At 38.2% G+C, this 15124-nt stretch overlaps 1 protein-coding gene across 1 annotated transcript; it reads right to left on the reverse strand.

Annotated features, from left to right (window-relative positions):
- Nucleotides 1-3928: 3928 nt before the first annotated feature.
- dgat2 (diacylglycerol O-acyltransferase 2) lies at nt 3929-15124 on the reverse strand. Its single transcript, XM_044371580.1, has 8 exons — nt 14785-15124; nt 12967-13095; nt 12574-12681; nt 11787-11857; nt 8502-8706; nt 7917-8091; nt 5815-6017; nt 3929-5529 (listed from the first exon to the last, which is right to left on the reverse strand). The coding sequence occupies exons 1-8, from the start codon at nt 14822-14824 to the stop codon at nt 5375-5377; spliced, it is 1086 nt and encodes a 361-aa protein (XP_044227515.1). The 5' UTR covers nt 14825-15124; the 3' UTR covers nt 3929-5374.

The raw sequence follows: 15124 nt of genomic DNA on the forward strand, positions 1-15124 counted from the left end.
GTCACGTGACTAGAGAGACTTTTTTTTTTTCCATCTCTTTATTTATAGAAAGCGTCACTGACAACATGTGACATTAAGACAATAAGAGAAAACACTTAGGCATCAGAATGAAACAGATAACAGGCATGACTTCACTTTCAATTGTTTTATACATTCAACATGGTAACTGTACATAGAATAAAAGTAATAAAAAATAATAAATAAATAAATGATATAAAATAATCAGATTTCTTTAAAAAAAAAAAAAAAGAATTTTGGAGCATACCAACAGTATGAGCACATATCTTATTGTTAATAAGTTGGATAGACTCAAAATACTTTCTAGATCCAGTCATGAAAAGTTCAAAGGATGGGCGAGACCTCGAGAAGTTGGATTATGGATGTGAAATTTTCCCAGTAAAATTAATAAATTGACAGTCGGCTGAACTTTCTGACTATTGTTGAGCTAACGAGCTAATCCACTGGCTTATGTATTACTGGATGACAAGTGTCTGAGCCAATGATGGATGGGTTTGATCTTTTTTTTTAAATAGAGGGTTTTTTTTATCTGTACTGCTCAATTAGAAAATACAATGAAGTGATATTATTCTGTTTTTTTTATTTACCTAATTTCATAGTTCTTTCCTTTCTGAGTGCACTCCTGGTCCCAGGGGAGTTATGGAGGGATAAGGAGTGGGTATCATGCAAGGTAATGTCTGTGTGAGTTCGGTGTGTTTGTACATGTGTGTATATGTTTATATAAATGCAAAAACTCCTTAAACAAAGTTATAAAAAAAAGTAGGAAGCAGTTAATTAATACGTTTATTTAAAAAAAAAAAATGTAAACACAATACTGTATTACCCAAATCAGCTAAAAAGAAAATATGTTCTTCAAGAATACAGAGACGAAGAGGCAAGGAAAATAAGGAAATATAAGGAAATCCTACTTAAAGCCAAAGAAGTGGCATTTAACATTTTGAATGACATGTATCCATCTAATCACTTCTTGCATGAAAGATTGAATTGGATAATTGGAATAACAACTCACGCGGATTCTGTGAGAGAATATATTGAGACTGTAGGATATATTTTCTTCCAGGGTGAATCTATTGCTGCACCCTCTAAATGTGATTAAAACTGGAGTACTTATGAAGGAGAAAAACTTGGATTTTCTGGTAATCAACCTCACTTTATTGGGTAAACACTTCATTCATAGACGTAAATATTTAAAGGTTAAGCGACAGATGGAAGAATGAACTAAAGCTTTTTGCAAAATCTCTTCAGTGCATGACGGACAACAACGGCCTGAAACCTTTTTTCTTAGTTGGACTTGTTAACTTTTTTTCTTTTTTGTCTTTCGTACTGTTCCAACACAAATGTATATTTTGTATTATTGAAATATGCCATAAAGGTTTGTGAATTGAATTTTTTGCATTATTACAATCACAATTTGTCAAAACTAACCAGAGATGAAAGAATTGATTGAAAATGATTAACAGCTTTAGAGTATCTATCTCTTTTGTGTTATTTATTTTGCAAGGACAGCTATGTTTGTTCTTTACTGTTGACTTTTTTCTACAGAGCAAGTACACCAGATAGTCACGTGACCCCGGCCTTGCAGGTCGCGGCGGTCAATCGAGATTCTCCCGTTTTACTACACCGTAATCCGTCTCCGGTTGGGAGGCGCCACACTCACACTGGTTATTGGCTCAAACCAACATCCGCCATTTAAAGGCGGTGCGTACTACTGAAAACTCCTATCATTATTGGTTTTCTTATCATTTGTCCCTGGAAATCTCTATTAGAGCCAGAAAAAGAACAATTCAAACTCATATTTTGCTGTCTATCTCAGGGGCTCTCACCAGTCTGTCATTGACCTCCAAATAAACAAACATTAACCCAACAGCAAATAAAAAAGGGGAGCTTAATGGGCACTAGTACTGAGTGAGAAACATCTGATAGCAAATGTCAGAATGTGTTATCTTTTTTAGAATATTTTCTGAGCACTAGATCAGTAACATTAAATTATTCCTCATCTAGCAGATGGGACGAGAAAAAGACTCCAGGAAGCCCCTGGCCCCTTTTGGTGCTAGAAGTAGCCTACTGAGACTCTTTAAATAAGAGTAGCAATGACATACTGTAAAAATATTCTTAAAGGTCCTGCACTCAAAATTAGACTTGAGTAAAAGTACAGAAGTATTATCAAAATGCACTTAAAGTATAAAAGAAAATAATCATGATATAGAATACCCATTTCAAAGTGTACATCATTGTAAATATAAAGCTATATGATATTGGATTATTATTATTGATGCATGTATCAGCAGCATTGTGGTGTTTTAGCTAATTTTGTAGTCGAGGTACAGATAATAGCTACCTTATATACTGTCAGGTAGTTAAATCAGTAATAATGTATCTGATGTAAGCTCATCATGTTTTGTATGTAAAATGTGTATCTGCACTGTAACAACTAGAGATGTCAGTTAAATGTAGTGGAGTAAAATCACAATATTTCTGTTAATGTCACACATTAAAACAGTGTAAAATGGAAATACTCAAGAGTACAGTATTTGAGTAAATATACTTAATTACTGCTGGGTCCCCAACTTTTCAACATCTGACCAGCTGTGCATGCCCTACTATATGAAGGATTTTATCACCTGACTGCAGAATATTGAGCAACCATCGGGTGGCAGCCTCAGACACATAGAGCAGTGCTGTGTCCCATCAGGGTCATTGGACTTTACAAGAAGCATTGACACTTCTGCCTTAAATCATCATCTGTCTCCAGTATTTGGCCTGTTGAACAACAAAAAGTTATTCTAAATATAATTGATACTGTGATGGTCAAGTTGTTCATACATTTTTTACACTGAAGATTTTCCTTTTTTTATTAATCAATATCAATATTATTATTTTATTTATTTAAGCTGTATTTAATTGGTTAGTCTCGTAGTCTCAATATTGACCAGTTTACAGTGGTGGAGAGAAACTTGTACTCTCCTTGAGTATTTCCATTTTCTACTACCACTTATACCCCATGACATTTCAGTGGGAAATAATGTATTGTTTTTACACCACAAACTTTATTTTACAGCTATAGTTACAGGTTACTTTGCAGATTAAGATTTTTGCTTCTAAACATTATCAATTTCTAGAATATGATGCATTGCTGTAGATTAAACAACATAACACTATATATATAAAGTAGTTAAATGGTTCCAACTCAACCAACTACAACATCAAAATGCTCTTTACACTTTAATGCATCAATAATAATAATATAATACAACACTCTGAAAGGGACTGTTCTGCAATCACTACTGTTACTTTTAATACTTTATGTATATTTCACTAATAACTCGCCTGTACTCTTGAGCAAAATTTTGAAAAGTGGACTTTCACTTGTAATAGAGTATTTTACACTGCGGTATTACTGCTTTTACCAAAGTAAAGAGTCTTACTTCTTGCACCGCTGCCAATTTCAGTGCTATTATCAAACTTTACTCACCTGCCAGTGAGCCTGTCAATACAAACTCATACTGTGCAGCCAAAAAGTGCTAAAACCCACACAGCTATGTTTTGTGGAGATCCCAAAGTTTAAACAGATACCAAATGTGCCAGAATTAAATTTGGTAAAAATATTTCTATTTGATGGAATGATGCAGCCATAGAACAATGGAGCCTTGTATTTGAATATGAAACACAAATAGTGTTGTATAAGATGTTTCTAAACAGCTTTACAGCTACTTAAGGGGAAATTTGTAAGGTAAGGAGTTAATCCTAACAATGAAGTATACACTGAATTATCTTGGGCATGTTTGTCCTACAATGGCCCCACAGATGTCATAATCAAAAGGATGGTAGTCCTCTGAAGTAAACTGGAGAAAAGAACATGGCAGAACATCATGGAAAAGTGTCCAAAAACAAGACACACAACACACACATCTCCGTCTGAAAACATACAAAAGTTTAATTTAAATATCGGCAGGCAGATGATGTCATTCATCATATAGACAGGTCTCACTCTGTTTATTGCTTGCAAATTTATTGCACAGGGATTACACTGCTCTTTATAAGTCACAACGGTGAAACCGGAGGACATTCTTCTGACAATGACAATCTTATAATTCGCCATCCACCTTCATAACATGACACAAGCTCACTTATTTTGATGATTCCCAGTATATATCCCACACCCACATACTCTTATTTTAAATAAGTACGAGTGACACCCTCAAATATAATATATTACCAGCAATAAGGCATTATTGTCTGTCGTTCTTTCCTTTTCAATTATCACCCTTGGCACGGATACAAAGAGATCCACTGTACACTGGAATCATCAAACATCAGGATTTTCACCCACAAAACTACGTGATCTTCTTCAAATGCAGCTAAAAACTTCCCAAAACAGTTGAAGATACAAGACATTGCTGTAGTTTTCGCTGCATAGAAAAGACACACCCATCCAGACCTGGACACCAGTAGGACAAGAAAGGAAAATCAAGCCAAGCAGCACAACGACCGTCTTGGATAATTCTCATATCAAAGGCATTTTTCTTGAGACAAAAAAACCTCAGAAGGTAATCAGCAATACAAAAAGTGCATCAGAAATATTCATTTAGAGACAAGCACTAAAATGGGCTTTTTTTTCCTCTCTGCAGAATACAATTAATACTTTATGGCATCATACAATCACAGGCACATGTATTGTGCATTCACAATATGAATCTACCGAGTAGAATTCCTTCATTTTCAGCTTTCATGCATTAGAAACACATGTGTGTGAGGGGACAACATAGGTCTTTGGCACAATTAACCTTTGGGCTCATTATCCCATTAATAAAGTAGTACCTTTCATTTGCATTGTTTGTGCGTTTAGCATATAATAGGATCATAAAAGGGAGAATTACTTGAATGAATGAGTTAACGAAAACATTGGCACTTCTTTTAAAGTCCTGCATGTTACCTTCCAGCTCCATCTAGTGGAGCCCCCTCTGCACTGATAAGACAGCCCAAACTTGATGCCTTCACTGAAAAATAAAAATAGATACAAAAGGCACATTTTGATGTGGGATTCAGTGAAACTTGTCTGTTGGTCCAACCAAGACTGTTTAACCTGGTGACAGCAGCAGGGAGAGGCCTCTATTTCTTCAACCCTGCCATTTCCTGAGAGGGAACTATGCCAGTGTTTGTGTGTATGTGTGAGACAACGCAGAAAGCAAAAGTTTCTTTAGCAAATGTGCTCAGGTGTAGAGTTTGGAATCCAAAGATGATCCAAACCGGGCACCAAGATTGGACAGGGATAGGGAGGGGAAGGGGGGCAGAGGGGTCTGAAGATGTTTCCACAGTTCTCCATGTTCAGAGCTTCCATGGGGCCCCCTTTGTTCTTTCACTGAATGTACAGGGGATCACTTTCTTTCAGGCCAAAGCGGGTCTTGTACTTGTCAAAAAGGCACTGCAGGGACTTCACATACATTGCATGGTACAGATCCACCATCTCATCAGTTGGATCCTCAATTTTTGGCACTGTGATTGGTTCCCCAACTATAATTAAAAAGAACAAGAGGAAGATTAGAACAAAGGGTTAATCAAAGAAACTTAAATTGAAATTGTCAGAACCTTCAGTGTTAACCATTAATACACTCTTGAGGTTGGACAAAGCAAATATTGACCATCTGTTCTGTTAATCTGTTAACTGTTTGTTGGTCACTGTCCTGTATTAAACTGAACTGTAATAGCAGAGTTGTTGACATTTTTAAAGATAACCCTAATCTGTACATCTGCAAATCTGGATTTACACGCAAACCAAACATTAGTAGATAAACTTGCCTATGGTGGTGATTGGCTTGCAATATGGTACGATGCCCCACGAGTTGCCAAAGATGAGGCCACATCCATGGAAAACGCACGGGGCAAAGCCTAAGATCTTCTGTAACCTCTTTTGGAGAGCTCTCCACCAGGTCCCCTCCTCGAAGATCACCTGCTTGTAGGCATCGTTTTCTCCAAAGGAATACACTGGAACCAAGTCAGCCCTGAGGAAGCAAAGAAAAATGTCCCCAATGCCAAGAATTAAAAAATCTATAACAATGAAAAGGTCCTAAGTGGCAGAGAAATCATTTGAGATACCTCTTTTCACTTTCTACACTGTTAAAACAAATTTTGCGGACTTGTTGCACCATTGTTTATATAGCCTAAATTATATGCCTTGATATTTTATTGTTTTATTACAGCCATATCTGTAAATCCCCTTGCTTTGAAAACAGGTATCATACTAGAAGTCTCAGTCTAATGCATGACACATCAGTGACAATCCAGAACTGAATAGTTTAGATTTAACACAGCGGTCTTTGCATCACGTTGGCACAGTGCTAAAACAAAGTGAGGACAGTCTGGCTAAGTAGACTACATCATCACTGACAAGCCAACTGAAGTTGCAAAAGAAAAAAATCCAAAAGCAGCTGCTTTTGTTTAGGCTTGTATGAAACGTGTTAATCATCATGAATCAGTTTAGCTCACTTGTCACGTAGGCTGACTGTTTAAGCTTCCAGTTGCGAAAGCATAGACATTTTCCATATCTGGGTTAATAGTCAGCTTCATCATTAGTCAACAGTTAGTTGAGTCAAACAGTTTTTGTCTTGGCTAGATACAGTACAATTGTGAAAAGATTTATGTTATCAGGAAACATTGTGGATTTATATTCTGTCATGTTACATCATCAGCGGCCAGCTTGAAATGTAACATTTTACCTGTTCAGACTGACTAAATAGTTCACACAACTTTACTTTTTTCATTAAACCGATCCATAGAGCATCATCTACACCAGTGGTTCCCAACCTTTGGTTTGTGACCCTTAAAAAAACCAAAACAATACAAAGTCAACTGACAATCCTTCATTGAAGCTTATATATTTCTATGGGCTGTGAGTACCTCATAAAGTGATTTTACATTTACTCAGACTGTTTCATTTGAATATTTTCAAAATATTCAATATTTTCAAGGACTGAATCGATAAAAATATATTTTATATTTAGTATTTTACAAGAAATATGAAAAAAGATAAATATCCCATAAAATAAACATAATTTTGTGGAGCAAACAAATATTGTTGTTCTTCTTGCCAAGTTTGTAGATCATCTCCCTGTGGGGTCCTGAGTTAAGAACCATTGTTCTATATCACTTGCCATCTGCAAAGTGGATTTTAAGACAGCAACCAGAAAATTCAGTGCACTGTAAACACTACTTTGAACAAGGTGAAAGAAATGAAGGTCTATTTTGTTAAATTTTTGATTATATAGCTTAGAATTGCACTTTTTACTCCATCTTCCTTATAAAAACAACTTGAGTCATTATTCAACTGGCTTTGGCATCAAAACCAAGCTGTAAAAGTTCCAGGAAGTGGACCCAATGTGGCCTCAACTCACAGCCTTGGCTTATTTCAGCTTACTTTCATGCTAACCTAGTTATGAGTGAAGTCCTACATAACTGCATGTCTTTTCTAGCACACTAAGCTTCTTTGGAAAAGGTGAACCCAGTGATAATCCTCAGCTATATTTAAGAGGGTATCAGGCTTGTTTGGGTTCACAAGACAAACCTGGACCACTTCCAGGTTATAGTACAGTTTGTTATTGTGATTAATGCGATGCTTTGGGCGTCCTGATGCCAGCTCTCAAACTCTGTCCAAAATGGTACCGAATGCCTCAAGGAGTTCAAAGCTTCATGAGGAACTGCACATTCATAGCAGATTTGCCAATGCTCTCTGTGAGGTAATTTCAACCTTTCTGCAAGTGATAATCTAGGTTTTATTCATTCCACTCAGTCACTGCGGCCCCGAGAGTAACATTTCCATGTTCAAAACAGAATTGGTCAAGGTTGTGTTTAGGCACCGTTACTGCACGTGTCCTTGTGTCTGAATGTTGTGCACTCAAGCTCACCCTTTCTGTAAGGCCACCCTCACGAAGCCTTTACGATTTTTAAGGGTGACAGAATTCATGCCCGGTGCACAGTGCAGAGACTCTGCTGCTCCTCCCACGACGATGACCACAGCGTTTCCCGTCCCGTTTCGAGACAGCAGGTAGTCGATAGAGTTCTTGTTCACTGGGCAGATTCCTGAGGGGAAGAAAAAAAAGATGTGGAAAGAGTATGATTACACTTGCAGTAAAGGAGCAATGAACTAGTTGTTAGGTCTGTTTACACCTACATACCACACAACAAGAAAGACCAAAATAAAATCCTATGAGGGCTGTTGGAACATTTTGAAACAACATGTACATGTACAATAACCTATAGTAACCTCAGAGAGTATAAACAGTATCTTTGGGCAAAGACGAAGCCCGAAGAGCAAACAGCCCTTCAGAACAGAACACCTAAAGCTCTATAAATCAGCAGCTCCAAGTAAATAGAAGCCCTTTCTGCTGTGCAATAGGACAAAGGTCTGGTCTCTTACAGATACAGTTATCAGCATTAGCAGACGGTTTAAGAACTCAAGTGAGACCCCACGGCTTGTCAAATCATCTCACCTCCAGACATCAGGTAGTCCCGAAGGACGGGCAAGCGGAAGTTCCCTGCCAGGGTGGCCAGGGAGGGCTTGATGCCTGGGAATTTCTTGGAGAAGCCTGTGGCCTCCGTCCCAAAGTTGCAGAAAGCACCGAAACAGAAGATGCCATGGGGATGGTAGCCAAATATGTAGTTCCGGCTGGGCAGCAAGTTGTGGGTTTTAATTAGCTGAAGGACAATAGCACAAAGAGGACCAGTGTGAGGCTGATTTCCATATGAGGGGCACATTGCTACTCCAGGAACATCTGATATGAGAAAGCCATTTTAGTGAGCATTATGGATAAAAGGCTTGAGAACAGCGGCTGTGTCCCAATTCCATACAAAATACAATGTATAGTATTGTCTACAGTACTACACAGTATACAGTGAACACTAATCTCATGCCTGGTGTTTTACTAGTTCCTGTCTCGTTGATTTTATATAACATATTGTTTTAAGAAGTGCTGTACAAATAAACTTATAATTATAAGAATTTGTATAGTATACACTTAGTATACAAGACATCTACATACTTTACCATTCTATACCAACAGGGAATGATGTAGGGCTCCCACTAAAAATCATTTTTGTTTTTAATTTGCCAATTATTAATCAATTGCTTGGTCTATAAAATGTGAAAAACACTAATCACAGTTTGCTAAAGCCCAAAGTGACATTTTAAGTTCAATTGCTTTGTCTGACCAACAGCCAAAACCCCCCCCAAAAATTCAATTTACAATGTTTTAAAAGCAGAAAAGCAACTAATCTTCATATTTAGGAAACTGGAATCATGAATGTTCGTCATCTTTGCTTGAAAAATGACTTAAATGATAAATACAATTTTATTTTTAATTTTCTGTCAATGGATTATTTTTGTTCTGCTCTAAAATGATGCAATGAAAGCACTGTGCAAATGCAAACTGCAAATTTAGAAAGTCACTTTCAGTTAAAAACTTAACAGAGACAGGAAAATGTTTTCTTTTTTTTCCAGCTGTGAGCAGCGTGCAATGCATTCTGGGAAAATGGTGTACTTTAACAGCACACTCAAAAATCTGGGTTTTTTAGTCTGCATACTGACTGTTTAAAGTATACAGCACGAATTCGAGCAATATGCTTTATCTATAATTTCAGTAGTTTAAGCATGGTGTTCTGCATTACATAACATACTTGTAATAATAATTACTTTCTTTATGACATTTTCAATCCATAAATACATAACTGCCACTTTCACTGTACACGTGTATGTATGCATTTGTATATGCATGTGATGATGTGGAATATACTTTTGTCATTTTTCCAGTGTAGACACACTATTATACTCAAAACCTGCTTAGAGTTAGTATGTAGAATTAGTATGTAGTATGGATTTAGGACACCACATGTGTTTCAGTAGAACAAGGACGTCCTTATCAGCTAAAACTCTACATGACTCTGCTCTGTCTGCTCAAGTGCAGTCATAAAATAATGACCTAGTACACATCTTGTGTACTCTGTTCAGACTGGCAGCAATAAAGTAGAACTCTAAATATTCAGCATTATTTTAACAAAAGAATGGCAAAGAATGTTCAAATGGTTTCACATTTAAGTTGTAAAACTGAAGAAGAAACTCATAAGAAAATGTAACTGTGCACTGATCTGCACTGTAGACTTAGATCCATCACAATGTGTACACAAAGCTCCCTCAGGAGCTAGTCAAACACAACAGTTACATAACCACATTAGCAAATGAGATCACATTCAGGATCCCCATAGTACCGCAGGACTCCACCTGGCTGGCATGGCAGATGTGAAGAGATAACAGTGGGACCGAGAGAGAGACTGCTGACATTTCACACTTCTAACTGTATAGTTGGAGGAGACAGGACTAGATTCACTGGTCACTGCGAATAAGCATCAATATTACAGAGGAGTCTTTGTTTCTAGTGTTAAGATTTGCACAGACTTTCATGTAACTGTTTTCATAACAGTCACACTCCCAACTTCCTACAGTCCTCCATTCAATTTAAAGGCTGGTTTAGACTTTGTCCAGAAGGGTTCCAACTCATATGAATAATAGTCATATGTAGATAAAGAACAATAGATAGAGAAGTCTTGCCCTATAATAAATTGATGCCCCTGCAGTTATAGTAAATTCTGGTTATTTTGAGCTATGGGACAGTAAAACTCCCACTTAATGCACCTTTAAACTGAACTGCTACCAGAGATGAACCTTCAACTACAGACTTCAGCATATGTCGGTAGCCAGTAACTAACATTTCAACACTGAAAACTTTTCACACCAGCAAAAAACATCTAATTTATTTCTTGCAGCAATATTGAGATTTCATAAAGTGACACAGGAGAGCCAGCTGGCACCAAGTGTGTGGGTGACCAAAGCATTATCTCATCAACCCATCTTGGTACACAGATCACACACAGCTACATGGCACACAGACTTACAGATCAATGTGACGAGCAAAGTTCAGCTGCAAAGAGTAGGACTTGAAATTCCTCCCCCTTGAGTTACTCAGCACTCTGGATTCTGCTCTGTATACAGAGGATAAGCTCATCAAAACCTGAGTAAAGTGATCACTGAAGTGGTTTCATGAACGGAAACATAGTCAGTGGTTGTTTTTTTTCTTTGATATCACAAGTAACACGTATCTGTCTGAATAAAAGTGATGATGCAGAATATCTCAGACTCCTTCCCTTTAAAAAACACACTCCAACTTTGACTCTTGGCTTTTTCAATAGCAGTCATGCACAGCTACTTTACTTTCCCCTGCATGCACTCTGTGTGTGTGTGTGTGTGTGTGTGTGTGTGTGTGAGTTTGCAATGATGCTCTCCCCTTTAGCCTGGACCAGCATTGTCCTCTCATCTAAAATATGAAGTGAAAGATACATGAGGAAAAAAAAAAAAAAAAAAAAAGAGCTGCTCCTTGGCCTATCAGGTGGGACAAAGTCTAAAACTCCCAACCAACGTCAAGCCCTCATCATAATCAACACAGGACAAGGAACAGCATGGAGCGGATAGCTGATACCCGATCCACCCCTGATAAACTTATCTATGATGTCAACCTGGTGTACGACTGGAGATCAATGAACTAGTTCAAATCATACAATAGTGACTTTGCTCAGCAGGAGCTATAAGACATGAGTGAACTTCTTTTGTGCAAAATCAGCAAAATGCACAGAAGCTGAGCAGGTTTCCAAGGTTCGCCCTTGAGTTTTCAAGGTTGGGGCTGGAGACATTAGCAATGGTGCATCAATAAATTGGCAAAGTTACATACCCTGACTGGGAAGTAGTCTCGGAAATATGTCCACACTGTCCAGTTCCTAACCCAAGAGGACCTCCTGCCGCCTGAGGAGGAAAATACAGATTAGAAATCACTCCATTACACCTTGAAACTAAACGATTATTTTCATTAGCAATTAATGTTGATTGTTGTTGATTATCATTTTGATGAGTTGATCATTTAGTCAATTCATAATTAAGTTTAAAAAGTGTTTTATTCGGCTAAAAAACAAAATAGTTATAGCAAAAATAGCAATTTTTTTTTTATTTATTTTATGAATAATAAATTCCTTAAACCACTGATCAATTACCCAAATTGTTGTCAATTAATTTTCTCTTGATTGCTGTGTGTTTCAGCACTACACAAACTCCCTCTAGCTTTACAATCACATGTAAAAAAAAAAAAAAAAGCCCTGACAAATCTGTTATCTCAGATGCAAACCATTTCAGGCCTAAAGAAACATTCAAACATTCTCTAAAACAGAATGCAGTCATTGTCTGTGCTTATCATTACAGAGTATGTTACCCACTGCTTACGTCATAGAGGTTAGTCCCCCCCTTTATTCATTTGCACGCTGATGTCCAAATCAAGTCTTTCATTCATTCACACCATTTGACATTTTAACCTTCACATGTAAATATCGACCAGTGTAGCATTTTTAGATGCAAAAATGCATCATCAAACCAATTCTTCATCATCATCAAACTAGAAGTCTTTCTTTACATGGGGGTCAAACTCAAACCATCATAGTGATTTTTGATTGACATCTTTAATGTATCACCTTGTTTCGGGGTGTTCCAGTCAACAATGAGCCAGGCGGTATAAATGGCAGCGATAAGCCAGCAGTCAGTGCAGAACATGTAGATCAACAGCACAGTGCAGCAAGCACCTGGAAGGAGAGAGGAGAGACGTTTGAGCAGAAAAGGACTGTCATACCTAAATGCGATTAAAGGGTAAAATTTGTTGTCAATAATGGCAATCAGGAGAGAGAAATCCCAGGGGTCTTTAACAAGTATGTGTGCAGCTTAGTGATCTGACCTCCTTATTATGAGACTAATGAGACTACAAGCTAAATCTTCTAGGTTTCTTTGCTTTCTTATGGCTTAAATTAAACACGCAGCGGCACCCACACACAAAGACACACACTCTCTCTCTCTCTCTCTCTCTCTCTTACCCATGGCTAAGAAGCTGATGACCCACTGCAGCACAGAGATGACCTGCAGATGTTTCTCCATCTTGGATCTGCAGGGCCAAAAAGCCAATGGCAGGTCCTGCAGGGCAGAGAGGATGCTGGAGCCGGTACCTGGAGACAAAATAAAGAGACAACAGAGCAAAAAATAAAAAAAAAAAAAAAAAAAAAAAAAAAAAAAGAGTTTAATCAAAGCTGTCAAATATCCATGTTGCTAGATTATTATTTAATACACAGTTACAGACATTTAAACAGAAGCACATGCTAATGAATCTTGCTGAAAAGATGCAGTTAACACACTCCTAATAATACTTTCCTAGTGCCCGTGTGAACATTCCTAGAACACAGTGAGGATGATACGAGCAATCTGCCCTACCGTACATCAGCCTGCGTTACGGCAGAGCACAGACACACAGCCTCACCTACTCACCAGCACTTTTCAATCACCAGCCCATGAAAGTAAAGCCTCGCAGCAACATGTGAAGAGATCGTGTGCAAAGAGGAAGCATAAAGTAACAGACACATTAGGGGCGACTAAAGCACTCAAAGCACTGAGAGCCAATAAGAAGATCTCCCCTCCAGGAAAACACTGTCGTCTAATCCCATCTGTGCACACTGAAAATAACCCAGCACCAGGCTGCTGGTGGTAATACCTGTAAACTATGATGCTATGACTCCTTAAGACTATCACTGCTTGAATCTGCGCCAGTGACTGATGGAGAGAGACAGATTTGGCCAAGATACAATCTTTGACTGGTTCATAGCTACATCTGCCCACTTTAGGTCAAACTGGTCCCAGAGAGAGGAGTAAACAAACACCACCATGTCCTGCAGGTGGAGCAACCAGGTGGATCATGTGCTTTCTTTCAAAAGCCATCCTGTCTCTTACTGGTGTGTGTAGACTGTTGCATGACTTAAATATTGAAGAAATACGCTCCACAGGGTTTACAAGTTACTACACAGGTTCAGTGTAACTGCCTTACTGCACAGCTGGACTCATCTCCAGCTGCACAATCCACTTCCACGGCCACTGAGACAGATGTTGACATGTTCCTGAGCTGTCACCATTATCAACTCATTTAAACTTCTTATATTTGTAAATTGAAAAATGTGAATTTCTGTTCCCACAGAGCAGAAAATTCTTTCTCAGTAAAGCGGAGCTTGACAAGGCGAGGTTGCATCATAAAACCATGTAGCACATGTCACAGAATAGTTTTTCCAGTTGAAAGGTTCATTTTTTTAGCACAGTCACAATTAATCCTTAATTTGACTAAATTTTAAAACATTTCAACTGCAGAAAAACTTGAAAATGTGAAAAATCAGGTTGCAAGGAAGACAGCCACAGACCACAACTCAATGATTGTGATAATGAGCAGTGAACGTTTCCCCTTCACTTTATTGTAAAGACTGTTTTATCCCCTATATTATCACTTGCAATTGCAGTTTCTTTGAGGTACATAATAATGATGTTTGCACCTTTTTTTTTTTTTTTTAAATGTTAAAATGATTTTTGAAATTGTAATGAATATGACTTACCCACACTTAAAGGTCTGTGGCACTTCTGCTATATCCCTCTAAAATGCTTACTGTTGTTGTAATACTAGTGATGATATCATGTTGTTTGTATGGCTCCTTTTACAACAAACGTGCTTTACATGGAGCACAACGCTTGACTGATAAAAACTGGCGTGTTTCATGTCCTGCTGACCTCTTCCAGGAACAACTTCTGATTTGTTTGACCACCTATGTCTGTTTGCTTGCTGCAGCTCTTGTTCCAGCATATTCCAGCTAAAAGTGTCTTACCTTTGAGGACGCCTGAGTATGCAGCAAGAATGGTCTTCATAGCTGAGGCTTCTTGGATGTTGAGGGTGCCCGAAAAGAAGAGCTCAGATGTTTTTGCTTGCTGTCAAGATGATAGAAGTCCGACCTTACAGCTCCTCGGTCATGACTGCCTTCAACTGCACAGACTGAAGCGCCGAGCGGGCATTTAATGAGTGCGGGGAGGAGCCACAGACGGAGACAAGTGAGTTGAAAAATTTATTAGTAATGTTCCAAGGAGTCTGCGGACGTGAGGGCGATCTCCCTGTTCAGCAACACGTAGGCCTGCAGATGGGAAGCGGGGAGCAGCGGTGTGTGGCTGCTG

Source organism: Thunnus albacares, chromosome 13, assembly GCF_914725855.1.
Source record: "Thunnus albacares chromosome 13, fThuAlb1.1, whole genome shotgun sequence".
Classification (NCBI taxonomy): Eukaryota; Metazoa; Chordata; class Actinopteri; order Scombriformes; family Scombridae; genus Thunnus; species Thunnus albacares.